The following is a 20,677-nucleotide window of genomic DNA, read 5'->3' on the forward strand; positions in this document are numbered from 1 at the left end:
CTGTTCACACAACCGCCGCCCGTGAGTATGCAATAAATAATTTCAAACTGATGGGCGGAAAAATGGCTGGCAGCCCAAAAGCGGGCAACAACAAACTGATTCCATTTAGATATTCGCTCGGCTTCAATTGCAAAATTTATAGTTTGTAGCTCCCATCTGCAGTATCGCTCGATCTATTTCCGTTTGCACTCGCGGTGTTTGCTTTTAACTAACGTGACACAGCCGCATTCAAATCAGCTTAATTAAATTGTAATTGGATATGTTTTTTCGCCTAGAAACTGACACAAACAAGCGAAAATCGAGGGGTCTGGCAATGGAAACTGGGAAATGGGAAATGGAATTGATATGGTGGTTTGATGGCTGACGCTTGATAAGCTCATCGCGTGAATTGTCTTTAAAGCTGCGGACAGGCGTCTCCACTCGTCCAGCCATCCATCTGTAGCTATTGCTACATATTTATATGTACATATATGCATATGTATATGTATGAATGCCCACCCACCAGCCAAAGCCAACCCTTATCCCATCAGGAATAGTGATGTCAACGAAACTGTCAAAAGTAGTCAAACTGCTATTCGTTTTCCACTACGTGAGCCTGGCAGAATGGTTAAGCATATTATTTGGAATTTAAAACAATGCATTGTTTATAGCTCTCATTGCTGTCAACGAAAGCTCTTTAGATTGCATTTGTTAGAAAGTAGTGATAAATTCAAAAATACCACTCTCCTAAATAACTCCATAATAGCTTGATAATAGGAAAAAACTTCTTGAAAGTAAAATAATATATTTAAAATAGCCAAATTGGCAGCATTTTAAGTAGAGGCTGTTGCTTCTTGTTTATGCAACGAAACTAATTTAAAGTGCTTCACGCGGCGGTCGCATAATCCGCTGCCATGGTGTGCGTCTGTCCCCCTCCCCCTCTCGCTACAACACTTTTCCCTCTCTGTCTCCTTGGCTCTGTGTGTGATAACTTCGTTAAGTTGTTGACACGCATACATACACACATATATAAGTCCGCATATGGGGGTAAATAATAATAACAATATAGTCAGTAATTAAATGACACTGGCACGTGGCGCTACGAAGCCAACAACAAAGTTCACAGGATAGCCAAAGGGCACACCCACCCACATACACACGCACACCCACCCACAGACGGGGATTCAAAGCCACGGACAAGAAAACATATATATCAGTGCCTTTGAGGGCCAATATAACTAGGTTGATTACCAAATCGCTATATTACTAATAATTTCTGTTAGCATTGAAAGTTCTACGTGCACAAAGTATGATTCCAAGTACTCTTGTAGACCATTTAAGCCTAAACCCAAATGAAATTCTACAATGTATATGGTCATTTCTTTTCTAAGAACTGTTTTGATTCAATCATGCCTTATAGACTTGCAACGCATGTGGCTGCCGACTATCATTTTGGATCATATATAAAGCGTAAATATTTTCGTTGCAGATTACTGCGCCCATTTGATTAGAATTTCGAGACCGTCCAGGGTGCAACAGTCAGGCATATTTGCGGCTTCGTTTCATTTGGCCATTTCGTACGACCAATGCCACTGCCACTGCCACAGTCGCAGTTGCAGTTGCAAATATCGAAATGGAGAAAGGGGAATCCAACTGTGGATGCTGCGGCACATCGTTGACATCATTCAGATTCAACTATTTGCACAACAAATTCAAGTAAATCTTTGCACGAATTAAATTCCATTTGTTTACGACTCAATGAAAAGCCACAAAGCTTCTGCCAATAGGCTTTCGCTGTCAGTTTGGGTTATATATGTACATATATGTATGTACATACATACATCCGCTGGTTGAGATACTGAATTTATAGCCTGTGTTTTTGGCACAATTAAGATTTGCGCACATAAACGCCCCAACTTGTGTTGGCATTAAGTGCTTTGCTCAAAAACTTTTAATTGAAATAATTTGTTAAGGCCTCTGGCGGCCGAAAGGAGACTTCAACTTTTGAACAAAAAGGCGAAACACTTCCTCATTCCACACATCCAAAAAACACACACGAACGTAAATAATTTTCCAAACGCTGCAGGCATTTTGACTTACAGCTACAAAACAATAATGGTCCTTCAATCACATAGTTTATGCCCGAATGCCACAAGGACATCAAAACGTTACTAATTGATTCCTTCATCATTGGCTTTTAACTTGAAGTATTGATATTGCGTTTACCCATTAATTTCAAGAAATTATACTTTTTATTATCAATACGTTTAACGTTTATTCGATCTAAACTATGTAACCCTTGTCGTTGCTAAACTTGTAGCAGAAACGCTTGAAGCAAATCCTGCGCCTCATCGTAGTTGGATTTGCTTCGGTGGTTGTGGTTGTTGCGGTTGTATTTTCGCTATCCACCGCTGTGGCATTCAAACTGCTCGTGGTCGTATCCAAGGCACTCGATGTGGAGTTAGTGGATGTTTGCGAAACCTCTGTGGTCACTTCTGTGGAATTTCCAGGTGCCGCCAGAGTAGTGGTCTCCAAGGTAGTGCCATTCGAAGTTGGCGGCAATGTGGTTGTTATATTACTTACTTCCAGTTCCAGGAAGTTCAGCAAAGAATCCATGAATTTCTGTATAGAGCTACGATCCTCGGCTGTGAAGGTTTGGGCCTCGGAAAATTCCAAAATACAGCTACTTCCCACGAGGGCAACGATCCATAGAAGCGCAAAGTGGTGATCCCGATTGAAGGCTGTCATTTCGATCAAGTTAATTGTTCTAAGTTCTTTAGGCACTGCACAATTTAGCTGTCAGCTTTTAAGCATTTATACTACTACAGGTATCGCTATGCGGAAATTTCGGGGCAGTTGGGGTTACGTGCTAACAGCGCCAAAAAATATGATAGTTCTTTGGATTTTCGACCAGCTGGGTCACTGGCTAATCTAACAATTAAACTTGGCTTCCAAACATTCCTTGAAGATATTTGCTGGTGTTAATCATCAGTGCTTTTGTGGTTTTTGTAGTCAATGAAAAACGCAAAGCTATGAATGAACACACATAGTAAACAATGTTTAGTCTCAAGAAATGTGGGTCATTAAGCTTATGAAGTTATAAATTGAGTTTAGCGTAATTATTTATTGAGTGAAATACTTAAACACTTGAAACTTTATACATTAAGGAATATATAATATGTTTTATAAAGTTTTGGAATTTGCAATGCAATCTTTAAACAATTTCTCCTAAGAGAACTAAACAGAAGCTGCTTTGGACTAATGTAACAGCTAACTGATTTAAGCTTACAACCCGTGCAGATGCCCAAATCCAAATCGATGGTAATCTTGGAAGCACATGGCTTTAAACCCGATTTCCTCAAGTCGAATATCCAACTGATCAGCACCCACTCATTGGCCGCAAAAGATAAGCAGAAGATCGGTGCGGAGCATGCCGAAAGAATTCTGCAAGCGTATCGACAACGATATTGATGTTGGGAAGGCACGTTTTACAGCATGCCAGTGAGATAATCTCACTGGGCTTGATGGCGATAAGCCGGCAAAAGTCGTATAAAAGAGCTGGGAAGAGCAGCGTAGTCTATCAATCACCATCAACTCAAGTTAGCGGCAACAACCATCGAGATGTGGCGCCTTCATTTGTTCCTACTCCTGTCCACCTGCTTTCTGGTGCCCCACGATGCCAAGCCCACGAAGCGATCCCCGGTTGGATTTTCATCGAGCACACTGGCCTCGCTGCTTTTGAAAACGGAAACTAGCAATGGAACCACCGATGTGACCACAACTACTACTGAAACAACGACCCCAAGGACTCAGCGAGTGACAAACATTGGACGATTGGCCTCCAAGGATCTGGCCGATTTGCTTTTGGCCAGCATGCAGGCACGAGGTGCCAAGTTGACCTCCTCCCAAGAATCCACCATGAAATCGCTGCGCACCGAGCAGGACAAGGATACGAAGGCCAACAATGTGTTCCTGCACATTGGCATGGATGTAATCATTGATATCTTGATTGGAGCTCGTGATAACGCCACTTGTGGAAGGATCATCCAGGACATCGATCAGTCGCAGGACCGAAACAGCCTGACCCTGACACTCAAATCCTTTTTGGCTCTCTGCTTCTTCAACGGCATCGAGTGCGCCAAGGATGAGGTGAGCCAGGTGATCAAGAGCACCCACTTCCGCCAGAGGCAGCAGAACACGATCGTTCAGGATGACCATCAGCAGGCTGAGGGCTCGGGCCTTCGCACCGCCCGTCGTGTGGGCGTGGTCAAGGACGACCGCAATTCGGTGCTGAAGTTCCTGCAGGCACGCAACATCAAAGAACTGAGCTCCATCCTTAATAACCTGCTGCAGTTGTGCGGAGCCTCGGGCGGCGAGGCCCACAAAATCATCAGGAATTTGCGAGAGAGTAAGTATCCGGCGAGCAGGACACCTAGTATAAGTTTGTATTCAATTAATTCCTTATCCTTGCAGTGGGTCCCGACAGCGTCAGCTTGTTGCAAGTGAACGCTTTCAGCATGCTATCCGTATCCCTTTTGGACAGTCTATCGACCATTGCCGAGGGTAAGATCAGCGGCTTGTGCTCCGCCACCCCCGAAAGCTGGATCGTCCGCCTGCTGGCAATGGGCGTGGACAAAGTGGTGCTAATGGGCCTGATGACCGCCCTCGATCGCACTATCGTCAACTCCTCCAGCGCTGAAATGACCAATGCCGCAGCGCTCAACAGCATCAATGGTGGCGATTTCCCAGACTGGAAGTCCAAGGTTGACCAAAAGACAGCGGCCAAGCGAGCCATTCGTAAGTAAAATACAAGTATTAATCCTTTGAAAGGAGTTCTCTTTTTCTTCTTTACCTTTTTCAAACCCTAATATTTCATTTAAATTTTTCCAGTGGATTCTGGCGCGGGTAATGATTTTAATCGTAAGTTTGTCGCATGTATTCTATAAACGGGCTTACTAACTTTATTTCCATTTATAGTGGCCCCTTCAGTGCAGGAAATCGGAAATCTGAATACAGTCAACGATCTTGTTAATGCCAATGTGCCCGTTGGAGCTAATCTCCCAGTGTTGAGCAACATTGATGGGTCCAGTCTTACCGGCAACACCCTCAACCGTTAGTATTGGAGTTATTAATGCATATTTCCGTACAAACTTAATCTTTTATACTTTCTATATTTCAGAGGGCTCTGATGTAATCCTTGATGGAGACTCAAACAATTTCAACCGCCTAGTGGGTGCCAAGATTCCCGTTCTAGCCAATGTTCCAGTTTTGGCTAATGTAAAGAGTGGAAGCGGCTCTTCGGGCGTGGGTAACAATTTCAACTGTGAGTTTTCCTCATCTTTTCCAATACGCAGATTTTTACAATTGTATACTATTTTAGTGGCACCATCAGTGCAAGAAACTGGAAATTTCAACACGGTCAATGATCTCATTAACGCCAATGTGCCCGTTGGAGCTTCTCTTCCTGTGTTGAGTAACATAGACGGATCTGGATCCGGCAACACCCTGAATCGTAAGTAGTTTTACAGTCTATATTTCAACATTTGATTATTAAATACCTATATTGTCTTTGCAGAGGGATCTGATGTGGTGATCCAGGGAACACAAAATAATTTTAACCGTTTGGTGGGCGCTGGAATTCCTGTTCTAGCGAATGCTCCAGTTTTGACTGACTCATCGGGAAGTTCATCTGGTGTGGGAAACAATTTCAACTGTGAGTTTACCCCACTTGGACCAATTGCCAGACTTACAACATTTTAATTGTATATTTACAGTGGCACCATCAGTTCAAGAAATTGGCAATTCCAACACGGTCAATGATCTCATTAACGCCAATGTTCCAGTGGGTGCTTCTCTGCCAGTGTTGAGTAACATTGCCGGATCTGGTTTCACCGGCAACACTTTGAATCGTAAGTTCGAATCGTGATGAGGTCTATATTTTGTATATAAAACTTCTGACTTTTTTGCAGAGGGATCTGATGTGGTGATCAACGGAACAGGAAACACGTTTACCCGGTTGGTGGGCGCTAGAATTCCGGTTCTAGCGAATGCTCCAATTTTGACCAGTGAAAGTTCCAGCACCTCTGGTTCCTCCTCTTCGAGTCCATCCACTAGTTCCGGATCTTCTGGGTCGTCGGGCTCTTCTGGCTCTTCAGGTTCGGGTTCCACAGTTTCCTCCTCTGGCACTCCGAGTTCATCTGGCTCGTCCGTAATTGGCAACAATGTGAATGGTAAGCTACCTTTCATCTTTTATAATTTCTTCATTGTGTGTTCATACGACTACATCAAATCTATCATTTTAGTTAAGGGCGATACCATAAATGGAAATAAGAATTTCCTTTTCAAACTGCTCGATCTTGGTCTGCCGGTCTCCTTGGCCGCTCCGGTTTTAAGTATCATTAATCAGGGCTCTTCCACTGGTTCCTCGACTGGTACTTCCTCTGGTTCCTCCACTGGTTCTTCCTCTGGTTCTTCAGGCGTTACTTCCACTGGTTCTTCGAATGGTTCTTCAAGTGGCGCCTCAGTGGGAAATAATGCAAACAGTAAGTTGACGCGTTTCTTTTGCCCATAGAGAGTCACCTATGAACTTGAAATTACTTTTGTTATAGTCGACCCCAGTGTTGATATTGTTGGAAATAACAACCAAGTTACCAAGGTCGTTGATGCCAACGTTGATGCATTGGCTAATGTCCCGGTCCTTAGCCAAATAACTGGAGCTAGCTTTGCCAATAATCTGAATCGTAAGTACACTACTTCGAAAAGTGGTTGTGCAAAAACTAATTGGCCTCCCATGTTTTAGAAAAACCCAATGTACTTATTAGAGGTGATGGCAATTCGGTAACAAAGGTTGTAGATGCCAATGTCCCTGTTTTGGCGGCTGTTTCGGCGCTCAGCAGCATCACCAATGCCGGTAAATCTTCTGGAAGCGGATCCAGCAGTGGATCTTCTGGAAGCGGATCCAGCAGTGGATCTTCTGGAAGCGGATCCTCCTCTTCGGGTCTTTTGGGTGGACTAACAGGTGGCTCAGGATCCTCATCAGATGGCCTACTTGGTGGTGTCCTTGGCGGCGTGGTTCCCGCTGTTGGTGGAGTTGTCGGCGGCGTTGTTCAAACAGTGGGACCCGTTCTTGGTGGAGTCCTGAACACAGTGGAGCCCGTTCTCGGAGGTGTCCTGAACACAGTGGAGCCTGTTGTCGGCGGCCTGGTTGGCGGAGTTCTTGGTGGCGTGACTGGCGGCTCTTCTGGCTCTTCGAGTCCTCTAGGCGGCGTAACCAACCTTTTGGGAGGTGGAGGTAGTTCCTCTTCAAACGGTTCCTCTTCTATAATCGGAAACAATGCTACCAGCGGTCCTAATACTTTGATCACTGGCAACAACAACAACATCGTTCGACTGGTGGATGTCAATGGATTGGTCCTTGCCGACATTCCCATTTTGAGCAGCATAACTAACCTTCTGGGAGTGACAGGACTAATCGGAAACTCAGCCAACAGTAAGTTTAAATGGTTAAACAAGTGCGTAATTGGAACATCCTCTAACCCTCATTTTGTTACTCTTGCAGAGGGTCCCAAGACTGTGGTTATTGGTGACAATAATCGTATTGTCAAGCTGATCAACGTTGATCTGTGGGTGTTGGCCTTCCTCGACGTTCTCAACATAATCCGCGGTAGTGGAGGTGTTTGCAACCAGCTTAACTGTAAGTGAAGATAGTCGCGATGATCTGTAATTATTTACTGAATGATTTTACCCCGTTCTCAGCTGGACCCAACACAGAGATCATTGGCAATAACAACGATGTGGTACAACTGGTTGATGTGGATTTGAGCGTGTTGCTTGTGGTTGATTTGCTGAGCCACTTGATCACCAATGTGGCCAACGACTGCAGCGGCAAGACCACTACAGTTAAACCCATCACAAGTCCACCCACTGAGCCCCCAACTGAACCGCCAACTGAGCCACCAACGCAGCCTCCCACTCAGCCACCTACTCAGCCTCCCACTGAGCCACCCACTTACGGGCCACCCACCAATGAGCCACCCACCGTTCAGCCTCCCACTCATCAGCCACCCACCGTCCAGCCACCCACCGTTCAGCCTCCTACCAATCAGCCACCCACCGTCCAGCCACCCACCGTTCAGCCTCCCACCCATCAGCCTCCTACCAATGAGCCACCCACCAACAGGCCACCCACCGATCAGCCACCCACCAAGCGCCCACCATCGCCCAGTCCCAACAACTGCTATCGCAGATACTGCCGCAAGTGGCGCACCCGTCCCAGCTACTTGTGCTACAAGAACTGCGGTGGTGCCTTCGTCTACAAGCCCTAAATCAGCAAGCGTGCACCGCCACCACCACCGAAACCGAGAGAACCACCGAAACCACCGGCTGCACAGGTACTCAATCTTGTTATGCGTGGCTCTGCCAGCCTCCCTGCCTTTGGGCATTTATTTATTTTGTCTACTTTCTAAGCTTTCTAAGGTTGTTTAATTTATTTGAAATATATTTTAAAAGTTGAATCGATAATTAAAGTGTTGTTTCGTGAAAATGGGGGATTAAACAAATCACTTTATGAGATCATAAATTATTACTTCAAAAATCCAAATTATTTACCTAAGCCATGTCGCTTTAGGTACAATTTTTTGGCACTTTATTCAAACACCAAATGCAATTACATTTACCCCCGCAACAGGAGGAAAGTTTAAACGAAAACAAAAAGTTACGCTTTATAAATAAAAGATAACATTATTAACAAAGACCACCCACAGACGAGCGCCGCATCAAAATGCCCAAACCTCTGAAGTTAGACAAATGGTCGTCAACCGGTGGAAATTGGGGCATTTTCCGGGGGGAAAAGCCATCCGGAACGTGCCTCATGCCTCATGCCGCATGAAATCATAATGAAAGCAATAAAAGCATCACCAACAACCAGAAACAGAACGCAGCACAGACAACCCAGAGCCCAGAGTCCAAAGACCAGAGAACCCAGAACCCAGAAACAGAAACAAAACCATTCAAGAGCGATGTCGGCGCTTGAGGTGCGAGTGTCTCACCTCATAATTGATGACCTAAGTAATTTGTTATGGCTATGAAACGTGTGGCAAACACAAAAAGCGCTGCCGCAGCACGACAACTGCGGAAGAGCGAAATATTGAAGCAATTATAAAATTTACAGCAAAAAAACAAGCCTACGGGGTTGACACAAAATGCGGGAAAAGTTTTCCCTTCCGTGGATGGTAGATAAAGTATCTTTTTGGGCTGCTAATGATAACCATCAGTGGGTTTGTTGGGTGTTAAATATTATGCAACACCTCGGGGACGCAATTTAGTTGCTGCCAATGATTGTCGGCACCTGAGGAAGAACCTCAAGACGGCAAATGGCCATTCGGGGAGGTCAATCCACTGCTCAAAAGCGGTTAGCCAGTAAAGTATGGCCCACTTAAACCACACCTCAACGTCTTATTTTGGTTGCGAACTGGATTTTTCTTACTAAATTATTTATTCGAATTTGAAAGCGCCGTTAAGCTCGTACTCTGAATGCCAATGCTATGTGTTTTAAACCACTTTTTAGGATCATAACTTAGACCAACTTAGTGGAATATTAGAGAAACTTCTTATGGGTCACCTTTCGGCACTTTTAAATGTGAAAAATAGTGCGCTAAGCCTATCTTTTTCTTCTTGCTAAATTTAGTCCATGAAGTTTATACAAACTTTCCAACACTTGTTGCCTGCTTGTGTTGGTGGCGAAACCCAACCCCTTCTCCTCCAGACTTCAGTGGGAAAGCGAGACAATCGATAGCCAGCACGGGGCATTGGGCATTGAAAATGCAGCAGACTGTTAGGCGCAGACATGTTTTATGTACTTGTCAGTCAGTCCGACAGACAGACAGACAGTTGCAAGGGCGGGGGGTGTGGAGTGGATGTTGCACGGCCGTACAAGTTACAAGTTCCGCACAACAGTTGCGCCCATTCTCGTCTTACTTTCGCTCTGGATTATTCTTCTTTCCGCCGTTGCCTTTTATTATTGTACATAATTTGCACGTGCTGCGAATATCTAAAATTTACGACCGGCGTAGAGATACACCGAGAGCGAAAGTGCACAGGTTGGCTGTCTGCGGAGGTAGCGGGGTTGGTGGGTGGTGTGGGTGGAAATGCGAGTGCCAGGGGGGTTGGTGTTGTCGTGTACATTATTTTGCTTTCAAGCGTTGAAATAAAAGGAAAAGTCGCCGAGCTTTAAATGAGTAGCAGGGGCCACAGAGAAATAAAAGAGGCATATATCTATATTCTCTCTAGATGTTAGCTATAAGAATATTCTATCTTATCGTAACTCATAGTTAACTTATGAAGTTATCACTTGGTTTCAGTTCTTTTATTTCAATCTGTTGTGAAACATGTTCCAAGCCATTCTGCTTCATATTTTCTCTCTGTGCAGCCACCGTCCACTGGGTCGATCCCGCCCCATATTTCCGCTGTCTCTAGGTGAGTGAAATCTTCTACAAGCTGCCCCTCGGGATCCCCTCGGCTCGTCTGCCCCAGCCACCATCCCCACACCCTCCCCCCACTTTATGTCTAACTCTGGCTGTCTGGCTGTCGGGCTGACTGGCTTGCTTACTTTTACACGTTTTATGTCGAAAATAAATGTGAACTAATGCATTTTTATTAATATATACAAGCGTGCTGGGAATTCCAAGCTAGGAAATGATGTCGGCTGTGGGGGATATATGTATAGATACACCACGCCCCCGTGTGAAAGCCACCGCCCGCTGACGATGATTAAGCGTAAAAACCGCAAATGTTTTTTAAATGCAGTGCAAATGCTTGTGGGTCATGCCCGGTGCTTTGCTTTTTGGCTTTGGCTTTCACTTTGGATTCTAGCGGAGTGCAGGGTAGTGCAGAGGAGAGACACTTCTTTTTAGCCAGCTAAGTGAGTAGTTTGTTGAATCGCGTTGAAATATTTAGCACAACGCGTACGTGCCGACATTGTGTGGTCGCTCTCATCTGCAATTGGATTTCGGATTTACAGCGAGCCAAGCCAAGCAACGAGAAATTGGAAAATAAAAGTGTGCCCAGGACACATATCGCATGTTTGGCCGTAAATGGATATTTGGCCCACAGAGGAAGTGCGAAATGCCCATCAGCCAGATGCTTCATTTGGTAAAATCAAATGGATAGGCACTTTAAAGAATAATATTTTAGCAATAGCCTTGGTATCAACGCACAAATGCACATACATATATTTATGTATGTGGATCTTGGCCCCTTCTACCGTTATTATCCACTTTATTTCAATGCGTCGTCCACTGGCAAGTGAAATGAAAAAAATGAAAAAGCCAACAAAGTGTCAATGAGGGGGGTGTTTCCTGGGGGGACTGGCCAGGACTGGGGCGGTTGGTGGGGAGGGATCTGCGAGGACGGCACTTTGCATACTAAGAAGTCGCACTGTCGAGGGGGCGGAATAAATAGGAAAGGCAAATAGCGCGCCGCTCTATTGACATTTTAGGGTTTCATTGTAAAGCAATTTAAATTATTGTGTGTATTTTCTATTTCGCTCAGCTTCTATTTCTTTTCTTCGCCTTTATATGCTCCGTCTTCCCGTTCTTCATCTACATTATATGTGTGTGTGGTATGTATGTATGTGTGCCAGTGCTTTTAGGGTAAGAAACATTTTCAACTTAAGCATTCAGGACATCGTGTCCGCGACTCGTGTCCTGTTCTGCTCTGTTCTATTCTCTGGATCCTTTTGGCTGGATTTTATTTTGTGCAAATTTTTCAAATGTTATCCTTAATTTAGTTTATAAGTAGATGCCAGGCACGTTCCAGGCAAATGACATTTTATTTGTGGATTTTTATAGACTTTCCTTATGCGAACACTCGCTCAACCCCAAGATACGCCCCATTTTTTGTGTTTGTTGTAGCGGGAAACCCGAAAAATAGGTCGTAATTTGTGTTTTTTTCTTGTGAGTTTCAATTTTTTTTACCATGTCCTTGCTGTGGATTTTATTTTCGGGTTTTTGAAGGGCTGGAGCACATGTGTCTTTGATGAGTCAGGCAGGATGTGCTAGGCGTTGGAAAATGGGCGTGGTCATTGGTTCATTTTTGGGGCTGATTAGCATTTTTTTTAATAATCATTTCTATAGAAGTTACACAAAGACTTCGCGGAGCTGATATTTCCCCAGTTTGCCTTGCATCTATCACATTGTCACATTGAACCACAGTCATATTCATAATTTCATACGGTCACATGATTTCTGGTAAAGTATTTAGGTATTTAAAACTTTTGATGCGTTCTAACCGCCAAACTGAGCAATGCCATTTATTTTTTCCTTGAGTGCCCGAGCTTTACATCCAAATAAATCTAATGAAATCCAGAACGAACAAAACCAAGAGCCAGAGCAAAGGCAAGCATTTTTTGAAGGGGGGGAGTGGGAATGGCCCAAGGTTTAAGCTTATAGGTGAAAAGCAGGAAAAGGGGCAAGAGGAGAAGGGTGTAAGGCGAAGGCTGACGTGTGCCCCATGAAATTTCTCTCCTTGGCTTTACTGCTATTCACACACTCGTACGGGTTGGAACATAAATTGCGCACAATAAAGCAAAAATTAAAAAGCGTAAACACAAATTGCTTGCCTTCCCCAAAAAACCTTCTCTTTCAATTTCCCTTACATTTTCCCCCGTGTTTTCTATTTTCCCCTACATTTCAAGCTGTCAGAGGCGGGATTCCGTTTTGACTGCCTCCTCCCTGTCAGAAAGTGAAAACAATATGAAAACTAAAAAAGGTACATGGCATTTTGCCATGAAAACATTCTTTCCTTCAGGCAGAGCAAAGCTTATTAGCTTACACATTTGAAAAATATACCCATTATATTATAATTAAATGTTTTTCGTTTGAATATAAGTTTCTTCGTATAAATTCTTTAAATAGAATGCGTTTCCAATTTGCTTTTATACGTACAAATGTAACAAAATATGTGAGCCAAAAAATTTGTATTTATTATTATTCAAAGCTTTAAAAAGCTAAAGGCAACAAAATATATAAAGTAGAAAAGTCGGAAATGGGACGAAAACGGTGGGGATGGGAGGATGAATCCCTTATTGGGGGCGCTATACAATGGCCCAGAAAGAATGCAGGAAGATACGTATAGACACACACCTTTATTATTATTTTTACACTTAACTTCCGGTTTACGCCTATTACGCCACCCATCGCCCCCGTGCAACAAAAGGAATAACCACAACCACCCCCCCGGATCAAATTACAAAATACAACCCCTGCTCACTGGTGTCTGCCACCTCGGAGCTCCTTTCTCATCCTGGATGAAGTTATTGTCCCCTGACATTGTGTTGTTACTTTTTTGCTCGGCAGGACCGGTGTATCCTTTGTGCCACGCATTTTCACGTGTTCGTTCCGCATAGTTCCGTTTGATACGCCACAAAGGTGTCGCCGTGTCTGTGCGACTTCCCCGCCGGAATCCGACTTGGGGAGGATGTCCTTCGGTGGCAGGATGTAACCGGAAGCCGCCGATTATGCATACGGATGCGGATGAACCCAGCCTGGAACCTGAATATCAACGACTCCATATAAGCAGATAAATCCTATGCATTTTAAGGATTTCCAATATGGTATTTTTAATTTGATAGATTCTGTTAGATTGTAGATTGTAGCTGTTATCAGCAAATCACATGTATAACTTTTTCAAGCTCTTAATTTCATATTGTTTTCTGAATATATTCATAATCCTTAATATATTCATACGCGAACTTTAAGCCCAAGTCGTATGTAACCAGTCTTCCGTTGCGGACAAGATACATCCCTGGAAATGGGACACATCCGATACATAGTCAAGGCCTTTCACGGCGCTTAGCTAAACGTCAGGATCGTTTTTGATTTTCTATTTTTTTAAAACTTTTTTTTGTGTTTTTGGGGATACCGGGGTTTTGAGACTAGACGATGTGGGTTTGGTTTTTTGGGGGTCGGGCGGATTTGCAGGAGATATGTGAAAGAGAAGCGGCTGTCAGCTTTGATTGATGCGCTGCAAACTTCGCGTGAAATTGCACACCAAAAACCAGAAACGGCGGTGGTGGTGGCTAAAACAAAACAAAAAAAAAAAAACACCGGAAAGCAGTGCGGCAAAAACAAAGTGAAACGTAGCACTCAGTGCACGCAACGTACACCTATGAAACAAATTGAAATACATTTACCAAATATTTCAGTGAATATGAAGAACGTTTCAAAATAACAATGTAATAGATCTAAGCTATAAACATGGCAAAATACTGTAACTTGATGGTATGCATTATCAATTCATTATCATACGTACAAATTATTCCCAGTGCATCATGTACACACACACACGTGTATGACAGTGTGTGCGTTAGGCACTGTATTTGTGTAGGGCGAAATGCTTGGCTGGGCACCGGAATATCTGGGTATCTGGATATTCGGCGGGAGGCGGAAATGGGCTTTGCTCAGTCCTCGAGTGATGCGCTTTAAAATGGGGAAATTAAAATTCCAATAATAGCATCGCTCCCAGCAGAGCCCAGGTGCTTAGCTATCGCCGCACTGCCGCCTTTTCCATTTGCCACCTACCACTCCAAACCATTTTCCGCCCGACTTTCCCGCCATCTAGTATGTATGTTTGTATGTATGTAGGTATATGTATCTATTGCGGCAGCAGAGCCTCTAAGTCTGGGCGCTTTCGCCTATATCTGTGGCGCTGTGTATGCGATAAAAATAAATTAAGCCACAAATTGCAATTTAATTTAAGGTTTTCCTTAGCCTCAATCCACCCACAAAGGCGGAAAGAGAAGTTGCGACACTTTTTCGTGGCATATTAAAATAACTTGCCACATATTTCGGTGTCGCCACGTTCCCTGTGGTGGGCGGTGGGCGTGGTGGTTGGGCTGGTAAATTTATGGCATTGCAATTGCAAATATAATTAAAATTTTCTCTCTCGTTTTTCACAGCGTTGGTTTCGCCTACTTGTGTTTGCCTTTTGGAAATTATTTTTAGCGCCTGTCATCTTTGGGTTTAGCTAATTGAAGCTTAGCGGCGACTTAACAATTTAATTGGAATCGGCATAGTCAAAGAAATGGGAAGATCTGGATGGTAAGTTTTCATCCCATATAGAACATTTTTAAATAAAAAGAGATATCGGGCTTGGTAACTTGATTTGATTGGCGACATAAAAATGTGTTTAAATTAATTAATTTCGATTTGAAAAACCTTAAAAAAATTCGAGTGAAGCCCCCGAGCAATGTACCTGAGCGTTTACGTGACTAAAAATCGCATCCATGCTCCCTGAATAGTTGATATATGTAATTTACTTAGGAACCTGTGTTCCCATTTTATGGCCACGTGTTGCTGCATGTTGCATCACTTTTATGTGCGGCTCCCGTAACTTTTAGCCCCCAATAAAGCCAAGCGTACATACAACAACGAAAAAAAAAAAAACAGCAGCCACCCCTCGTGACTTTCGTCTGAGACAAGCTTTTATAGTTGATTAAGGCATATCAAATGTCAAATGTCACTAAAGTCGACAGCAATGCCTGTTGTAAAAACTAAACAAAACCCATTGTGGGCTGTGCGAAGAAGCGGAATGCGAAGAGGGGCATATGTAGCTTTATGGTGCGGTTCAGGTATATCTATATCAACCCCTACCGCGTTCAAATCCACCGCCCTTTCTGAATTCAGTTTGGCAATAAAAGAAAAACAAGCGGAAAAATAAAAGGAAATAAGGAGTACGCGAGCTTGCAGCTTATGTGGCGGATATCGCTTTGTTACCGAAAACCCCCAACTCCATTTACCCCCCCAATCGACTGTCTGTTTGTGTGTCTCTTCGGCAGCTCAATTGCCAACGAGCTCCGGCAAAACTCCGTGGCCCCTCAAACCGGAAGCGGAAATTGAAGCATAAAATTGCCAAGTTTGCCGCAACACCAAAGCATCCAAACTCCCAAATGCTGGAATAATGGCGGAAACGCGAAATTGTTGTCGATTATCTTAGGAGATGGATCTGAAATGCAGTTGCAATGTAGTACAAATAAATTATGAAAGTAGTGCTAACTGAAGCCATGACTTTATAATTTTTCTTGTGCGCTACTTAAGCAAAATGCGACCAAATGTTTGAATCTATCGATGAAATTAATCGAAAAATGGCAAAAAAAATAATTTGGCAAAAACTAGGTATTTTTAAAAGTGGTTTTTACAATAACATGGCCAAAAATGGTCGCAAAGATACATACATACATATTTAACTATCCCTATTACTGTATTGCAGATTTTTGGAAATACATTTTTTGATCAATTTTCGCATTTTTGATTTTCATCATTTTTTTGCGAAAAATTGCACAAAATTAAAGTTTCCAGGCTTGAATACAGATGCTAGGGAATTTTATTGCGAATTCAACGAGGTATCACATTCCACTTTTGGATAATTATGGAAATCGGAAATCCAATTTATAGGGCCCGATATAAACAATTGAGCCAATCTGTCAGGTAAATTATCCATTTGATTTGCCGCGCTACCCATCCCCGCCTCCCCCTTCCCATCACCCGGGGGCCTTGAATGAGCGATGGATAAATGTTTTGGCTCCTGGCGGTAGATCCAGTACCCCTTATAAACGCCCAAACTCTCGTAACCGTTTTGGTGGTGACTTCTAGCAACGATAATTAATGAAATCTGACATCAACTGGGGTAATGGTTGGATCCCCCAGACTGACCAAAAGACGAGGGACATGGTGGACAAGGGTGAGTACACAGAGGAAATTAAGAGCTTCCAAATATGTATGTAATGATAAACTTGTAAGTGATCAGTTAACTAAATATTTGGTTATCAAAAGAGTAAGAACATATATATCAAATCACTAATTTCACTTTCTCTATGCAACTATCTATTGTTTTTCTCTATGTGCACCAATGGACAGTGCGATCCGGGGAGGGGATTTTCGAACAGTGGGGTTTGGGGGTCTGTTCGAGTGTATCGATGAGTGAGACAGCGACGTTGAATGCCCTTAATGAGAAATCGTTTTAATTGAGTTTGCATGTTTATGGCTGCCTTTTCACTTGAGCATCGCCTGCACTTTTTGCGTGGCTGAGTGTGTGGCTACCCCGTCCGTTCAGCAATCACTTTAAAAGCCAAACCTTTGAGTGGGTTTCTACTGGGAAGGGAGCGAGGTATGGAAAATTGGGGATTGGGGATTGGGAAAGGGGGATTGGGGATTGGGGATTGGGAACCGGGCCCGACGAGGTCAGCCACATATTGTCATGTACAATGGCATCGTTTGTGGGCTGGAACGGAACACAGGATGTAACCACATGCTGCTGCTCCTGATGAGGGTCAATTGTCCATTAGTGTGTGTGTGTGTGTGTGTTTATGTCCTTGATGCCACCCTGTAGCTGGGTGCTTTTAGTCGGTGGGTGGGGCATCTCTGTGGCATCTTGGGGGGGCGACATGTGCGGCAGGCACAACTTTTGACATGTCCCCGCCGAAGATCCACCCTTGGGTTGGCGGCTGCCTGCTGTTGCTGTATCTGTCGCATAATTATTTCTTGATTATGTAAATTCGGAACTCCATTGATAGTTGCTTAGCCCAGTGACTGGAATTCGCGTTCAACGGCGAGCACAAAGACAGCATTCCCCGAGAGACATGCCAGTGTCGTGCTTTGCTTGGTAGTTTTGGATATGTTAGAGAACTAGTTAGAATTTCCGGGTTTACTTGAAAGTGATATGAAACATTCTCTTACTGCCTGGAAAATGCATTTCACACAAGTCTTAATATCTTGCATTAAGTATACGACTGTTTGGCCATCATTACTTTTTATGTAGCATACTTATATCGGCATATTATTAAGTATACGCCCAGTGGGCACCATAACTGTATGGCTATAAGCTGAACTGAACGCTTGCAAATAAATGCAGCTAAGCGGAGACTTTTGGTGTCAGCATTTATATATATCCCGGCAAATGGAGACAGCGTGGGAAAGGGGGAAAGGGGGCTGCGAGCGGCTGTTTGTGCAACAAAGCAAATTGCTGTAATCCATTTTCCGGGCGCATCAGCTGCTGTTTTCCACTGCTGCAGCAGCCGCTTCTCTTTTTTGCCCGCCGCTGGCCATCAAATGAAATGGATTTTTATTAGATTTTGCTTGTAAAGAAGATTTAAATTTATTTCGTTTTTGTTTGCTCCGCTTGTTTATTCCCGGAAAAAACAGTTGTTCCCAGAGCATCTCCTACTTGTTGTTCTTATTTATTTGTTTCTTATTTCATGCTTTCCGTATTTGGTATCTTTCGCTCAGTTTGTTTACTCCTTTCGCTGCTTTTTTGCGCAAGATTAATGACGGTCGCCTTGGGGAAGAAAGTTGCGCGGGTGGCAAAATCAAGGGTTTAACCCACACGGCCATCGCGAAGCGAAAGTTTCAATCGTTTTCCACGTATTTTTCCTTTACCTTTTGCGATTACATGGGGCATTTCCTTTGCTTTAGTAGTTTTTGCCTAAGCATTACTTGTTTATATATATTTCGTATGATTTTTTGTTCTTAAGATAGATAGTCTTTCTGTTAGCGCCCACCCATTACTCAGACTGCTGTGGGCTGTTACTAATCCCAATCATGGATTGGCCGAGGCAGACGGCACTCGACGACTGCAATTACAACATGTTAAGCATGGATTTCAATCGGCCCGGCCCACCGATATACTGTTATTCGGGTTCGGGCCATGTCAGCACAAAGCGAATGCTGGCGGGGAATTGGGGTGAAACTGGCGCCCTGTCAGGACTATAAAATGTGCAACTAATACGATTACCAGACGAGACGGACAAGTGGGGAGCTGGAGCTGGAGCTGAAGCTGGAATCCGGATGGCCGAGTCCGTGAGTTGCAGCTTTAATGTGGCCGACTGCTGGTGGAAAATGGCATCAAATGGGGGAACCCTCGATGGCAGCATGGCCAAGGGTTGGGTTGACTAAGCTTAGTCAAATATATTTTAAATTATGATAAATTGACTTTCGGCTAAGGAAGTTGACTTGGCAACATCAATGCTGGCGCAACTTTCAGCTTGAAGTTCAAGACTACACTGTTACAAAAAAATAGGTGTTGAAAATAGGTGTTTTAAGTGAAAGCGGGTGACCCCCATGTTCTTTCCATACTGAAAATTTGCAAATATATTAAATATCTTTCGATAATCTGGTACTTTTTCATTGTATTCGTATTTTTTCTCTGTGTACCATGGTAAGTGCTGCTGGTTTGGGTGGTGCTTCTTGTTTGTCGTTTGCTTGCCGGCCTCCTTGTCATCTTATTATGCAGAGTCTGGCAAAGCGTGACAATGAGACAATGTCGTCAGCATCCACCCCACATCCACACTCCCGTTCACATCCACATCCGCATCCGCCTCCGCACATACATCCACATCCGCATCCGCATCGGCAAGTGCATTAACCGGAGACTCAAGACAGCGCGTGCTAGTTGAATTTATTGCGCCACACTCCCCCAGAACTCAACTGGATTCTGTGTCCGAGAGCAATTTGCAGTTTTACGCTTACTTAAATTGTGTCTAAAATGACAAGGGGTTGCTGCGGCTGAGCTCCACAAACAAAAAAAGACAATATAAAAGGGGTAACAACATAGCATTACGCAACAGAAAAAAAACCACCCAGAAGCTGGCTTCCCATTCCCCAGGAGGCGTACAATTTTTATTGTTATGTGTTTCATTTTTTGGAAAACCCGCCATTTGTTGTTACCATTCTAAGCGTTATGTTTATGTCGGTTTACTATGCCCCACAATCGATATTAATATTCGGGGGGCATAGAAATTGAAAATTATGAGGGTGCTGAGTGGATTTGTTGCTATTTACTCGAATAACTCTGCGAATTGCTCCGATAAATCATACTTGCCACGCTGTGCATTTTCTAGTATTTAGCATCTAGCAATTGGTTGAAAGGATTGGAAATATAAAGAAACAACCTCAAAAGTCAATCTGAAATTTAAGTACAAAGAAGTCTTGAATAAAAATAAACTGAAGTAATTGCTCTATTTTTCTTAAACAATGTGGAAAATCTTTTGCACTTAAAGCTGCCATGATGATTTTCAATGCCGATTACATATATATATTATTATGGTATTACTACAGATTTTTGGGACTCAAGCGACAGCAATAATTCGCTTAAAGCTCCAATAATAAGAGGTTTGTGGGTTGCTAAAGTGGTTTTTTGAATCCGATAAGGAATGCGTTTCCTTTGCCCTCGTCAGTCGATTGACATGATTTGCATTTGAAAATCTTGTGGAAATTAAAATGGGAAAACAAAGAAGGGAGACAACCGCAGCTATCGGCCCTCTTGGATCTCATGTAAGCCGACATATAGGATATATATATATGTATATATATGTCCAACCCCCAAAAACAAAATGCCACCCCCAAAATGCAGTGGCCACGACTTTTTTTTCTTTTTTCGTTATTCGACACAAAGTCTGCGGCCTGTTACGTAATGTGATAAGAATGCGGACCAGATAGTCATCATCCCCATGGAGTCGCAGCAGTCCCTTTCTTGGAGTACGTATGGATAGATATATATGTATATATGGGGCTGCTTTTACTTTCAACTCGATTTGCATAATTTTATTTGTTTTCATTTGCTGCTCAAACAGACTCCCCTCCACTTCCCCCATGCGATTTTCAATTGAATTTTGACATTAGTGTCGAGTGCCCTTTTTGTTCGTCACACT

At 43.4% G+C, this 20,677-nt stretch overlaps 2 protein-coding genes across 3 annotated transcripts; one reads left to right on the forward strand and one right to left on the reverse strand.

Moving 5' to 3' along the window:
- Positions 1–2,208: 2,208 nt before the first annotated feature.
- LOC6725071 (Y' element ATP-dependent helicase YJL225C) lies at positions 2,209–3,086 on the reverse strand. Its single transcript, XM_002106063.4, has one exon. The coding sequence runs from the start codon at positions 2,725–2,727 to the stop codon at positions 2,263–2,265; it is 465 nt and encodes a 154-aa protein (XP_002106099.1). The 5' UTR covers positions 2,728–3,086; the 3' UTR covers positions 2,209–2,262.
- Positions 3,087–3,547: 461 nt separating this feature from the next.
- On the forward strand, positions 3,548–8,499 carry LOC6725072 (uncharacterized transmembrane protein DDB_G0289901). Of its 2 annotated transcripts, XM_002106064.4 has the most exons (14): positions 3,549–4,387; positions 4,453–4,776; positions 4,870–4,899; positions 4,957–5,091; positions 5,159–5,302; positions 5,360–5,491; positions 5,555–5,692; positions 5,754–5,888; positions 5,949–6,209; positions 6,282–6,521; positions 6,588–6,719; positions 6,779–7,468; positions 7,538–7,672; positions 7,735–8,499. In XM_002106064.4, exons 1-14 carry the CDS (start codon positions 3,601–3,603, stop codon positions 8,301–8,303), a joined length of 3,852 nt encoding a protein of 1,283 aa, XP_002106100.2. In that variant the 5' UTR covers positions 3,549–3,600; the 3' UTR covers positions 8,304–8,499. The 2 variants fall into 2 exon arrangements, with proteins under 2 accessions (XP_016038056.1, XP_002106100.2); XM_016173395.3 differs by lacking the exons at positions 5,360–5,491; positions 5,555–5,692 and having other exon boundaries at positions 3,548–4,387.
- Positions 8,500–20,677: the final 12,178 nt, after the last annotated feature.

This window comes from Drosophila simulans, chromosome X (assembly GCF_016746395.2).
Source record: "Drosophila simulans strain w501 chromosome X, Prin_Dsim_3.1, whole genome shotgun sequence".
NCBI lineage: Eukaryota > Metazoa > Arthropoda > Insecta > Diptera > Drosophilidae > Drosophila > Drosophila simulans.

Bases quoted from the DNA above. Each gene is read 5' to 3' on its own strand.
- LOC6725071 (XM_002106063.4), bottom strand. From the start codon at position 2,727: ATGACAGCCTTCAATCGGGATCACCACTTTGCGCTTCTATGGATCGTT.
- LOC6725072 (XM_002106064.4), top strand. From the start codon at position 3,601: ATGTGGCGCCTTCATTTGTTCCTACTCCTGTCCACCTGCTTTCTGGTG. The intron at 6,522-6,587 runs GTAAGTTGACGC...CTTTTGTTATAG, and splicing joins AGTGGGAAATAATGCAAACA to TCGACCCCAGTGTTGATATT. The intron at 7,673-7,734 runs GTAAGTGAAGAT...CCCCGTTCTCAG, and splicing joins TGTTTGCAACCAGCTTAACT to CTGGACCCAACACAGAGATC.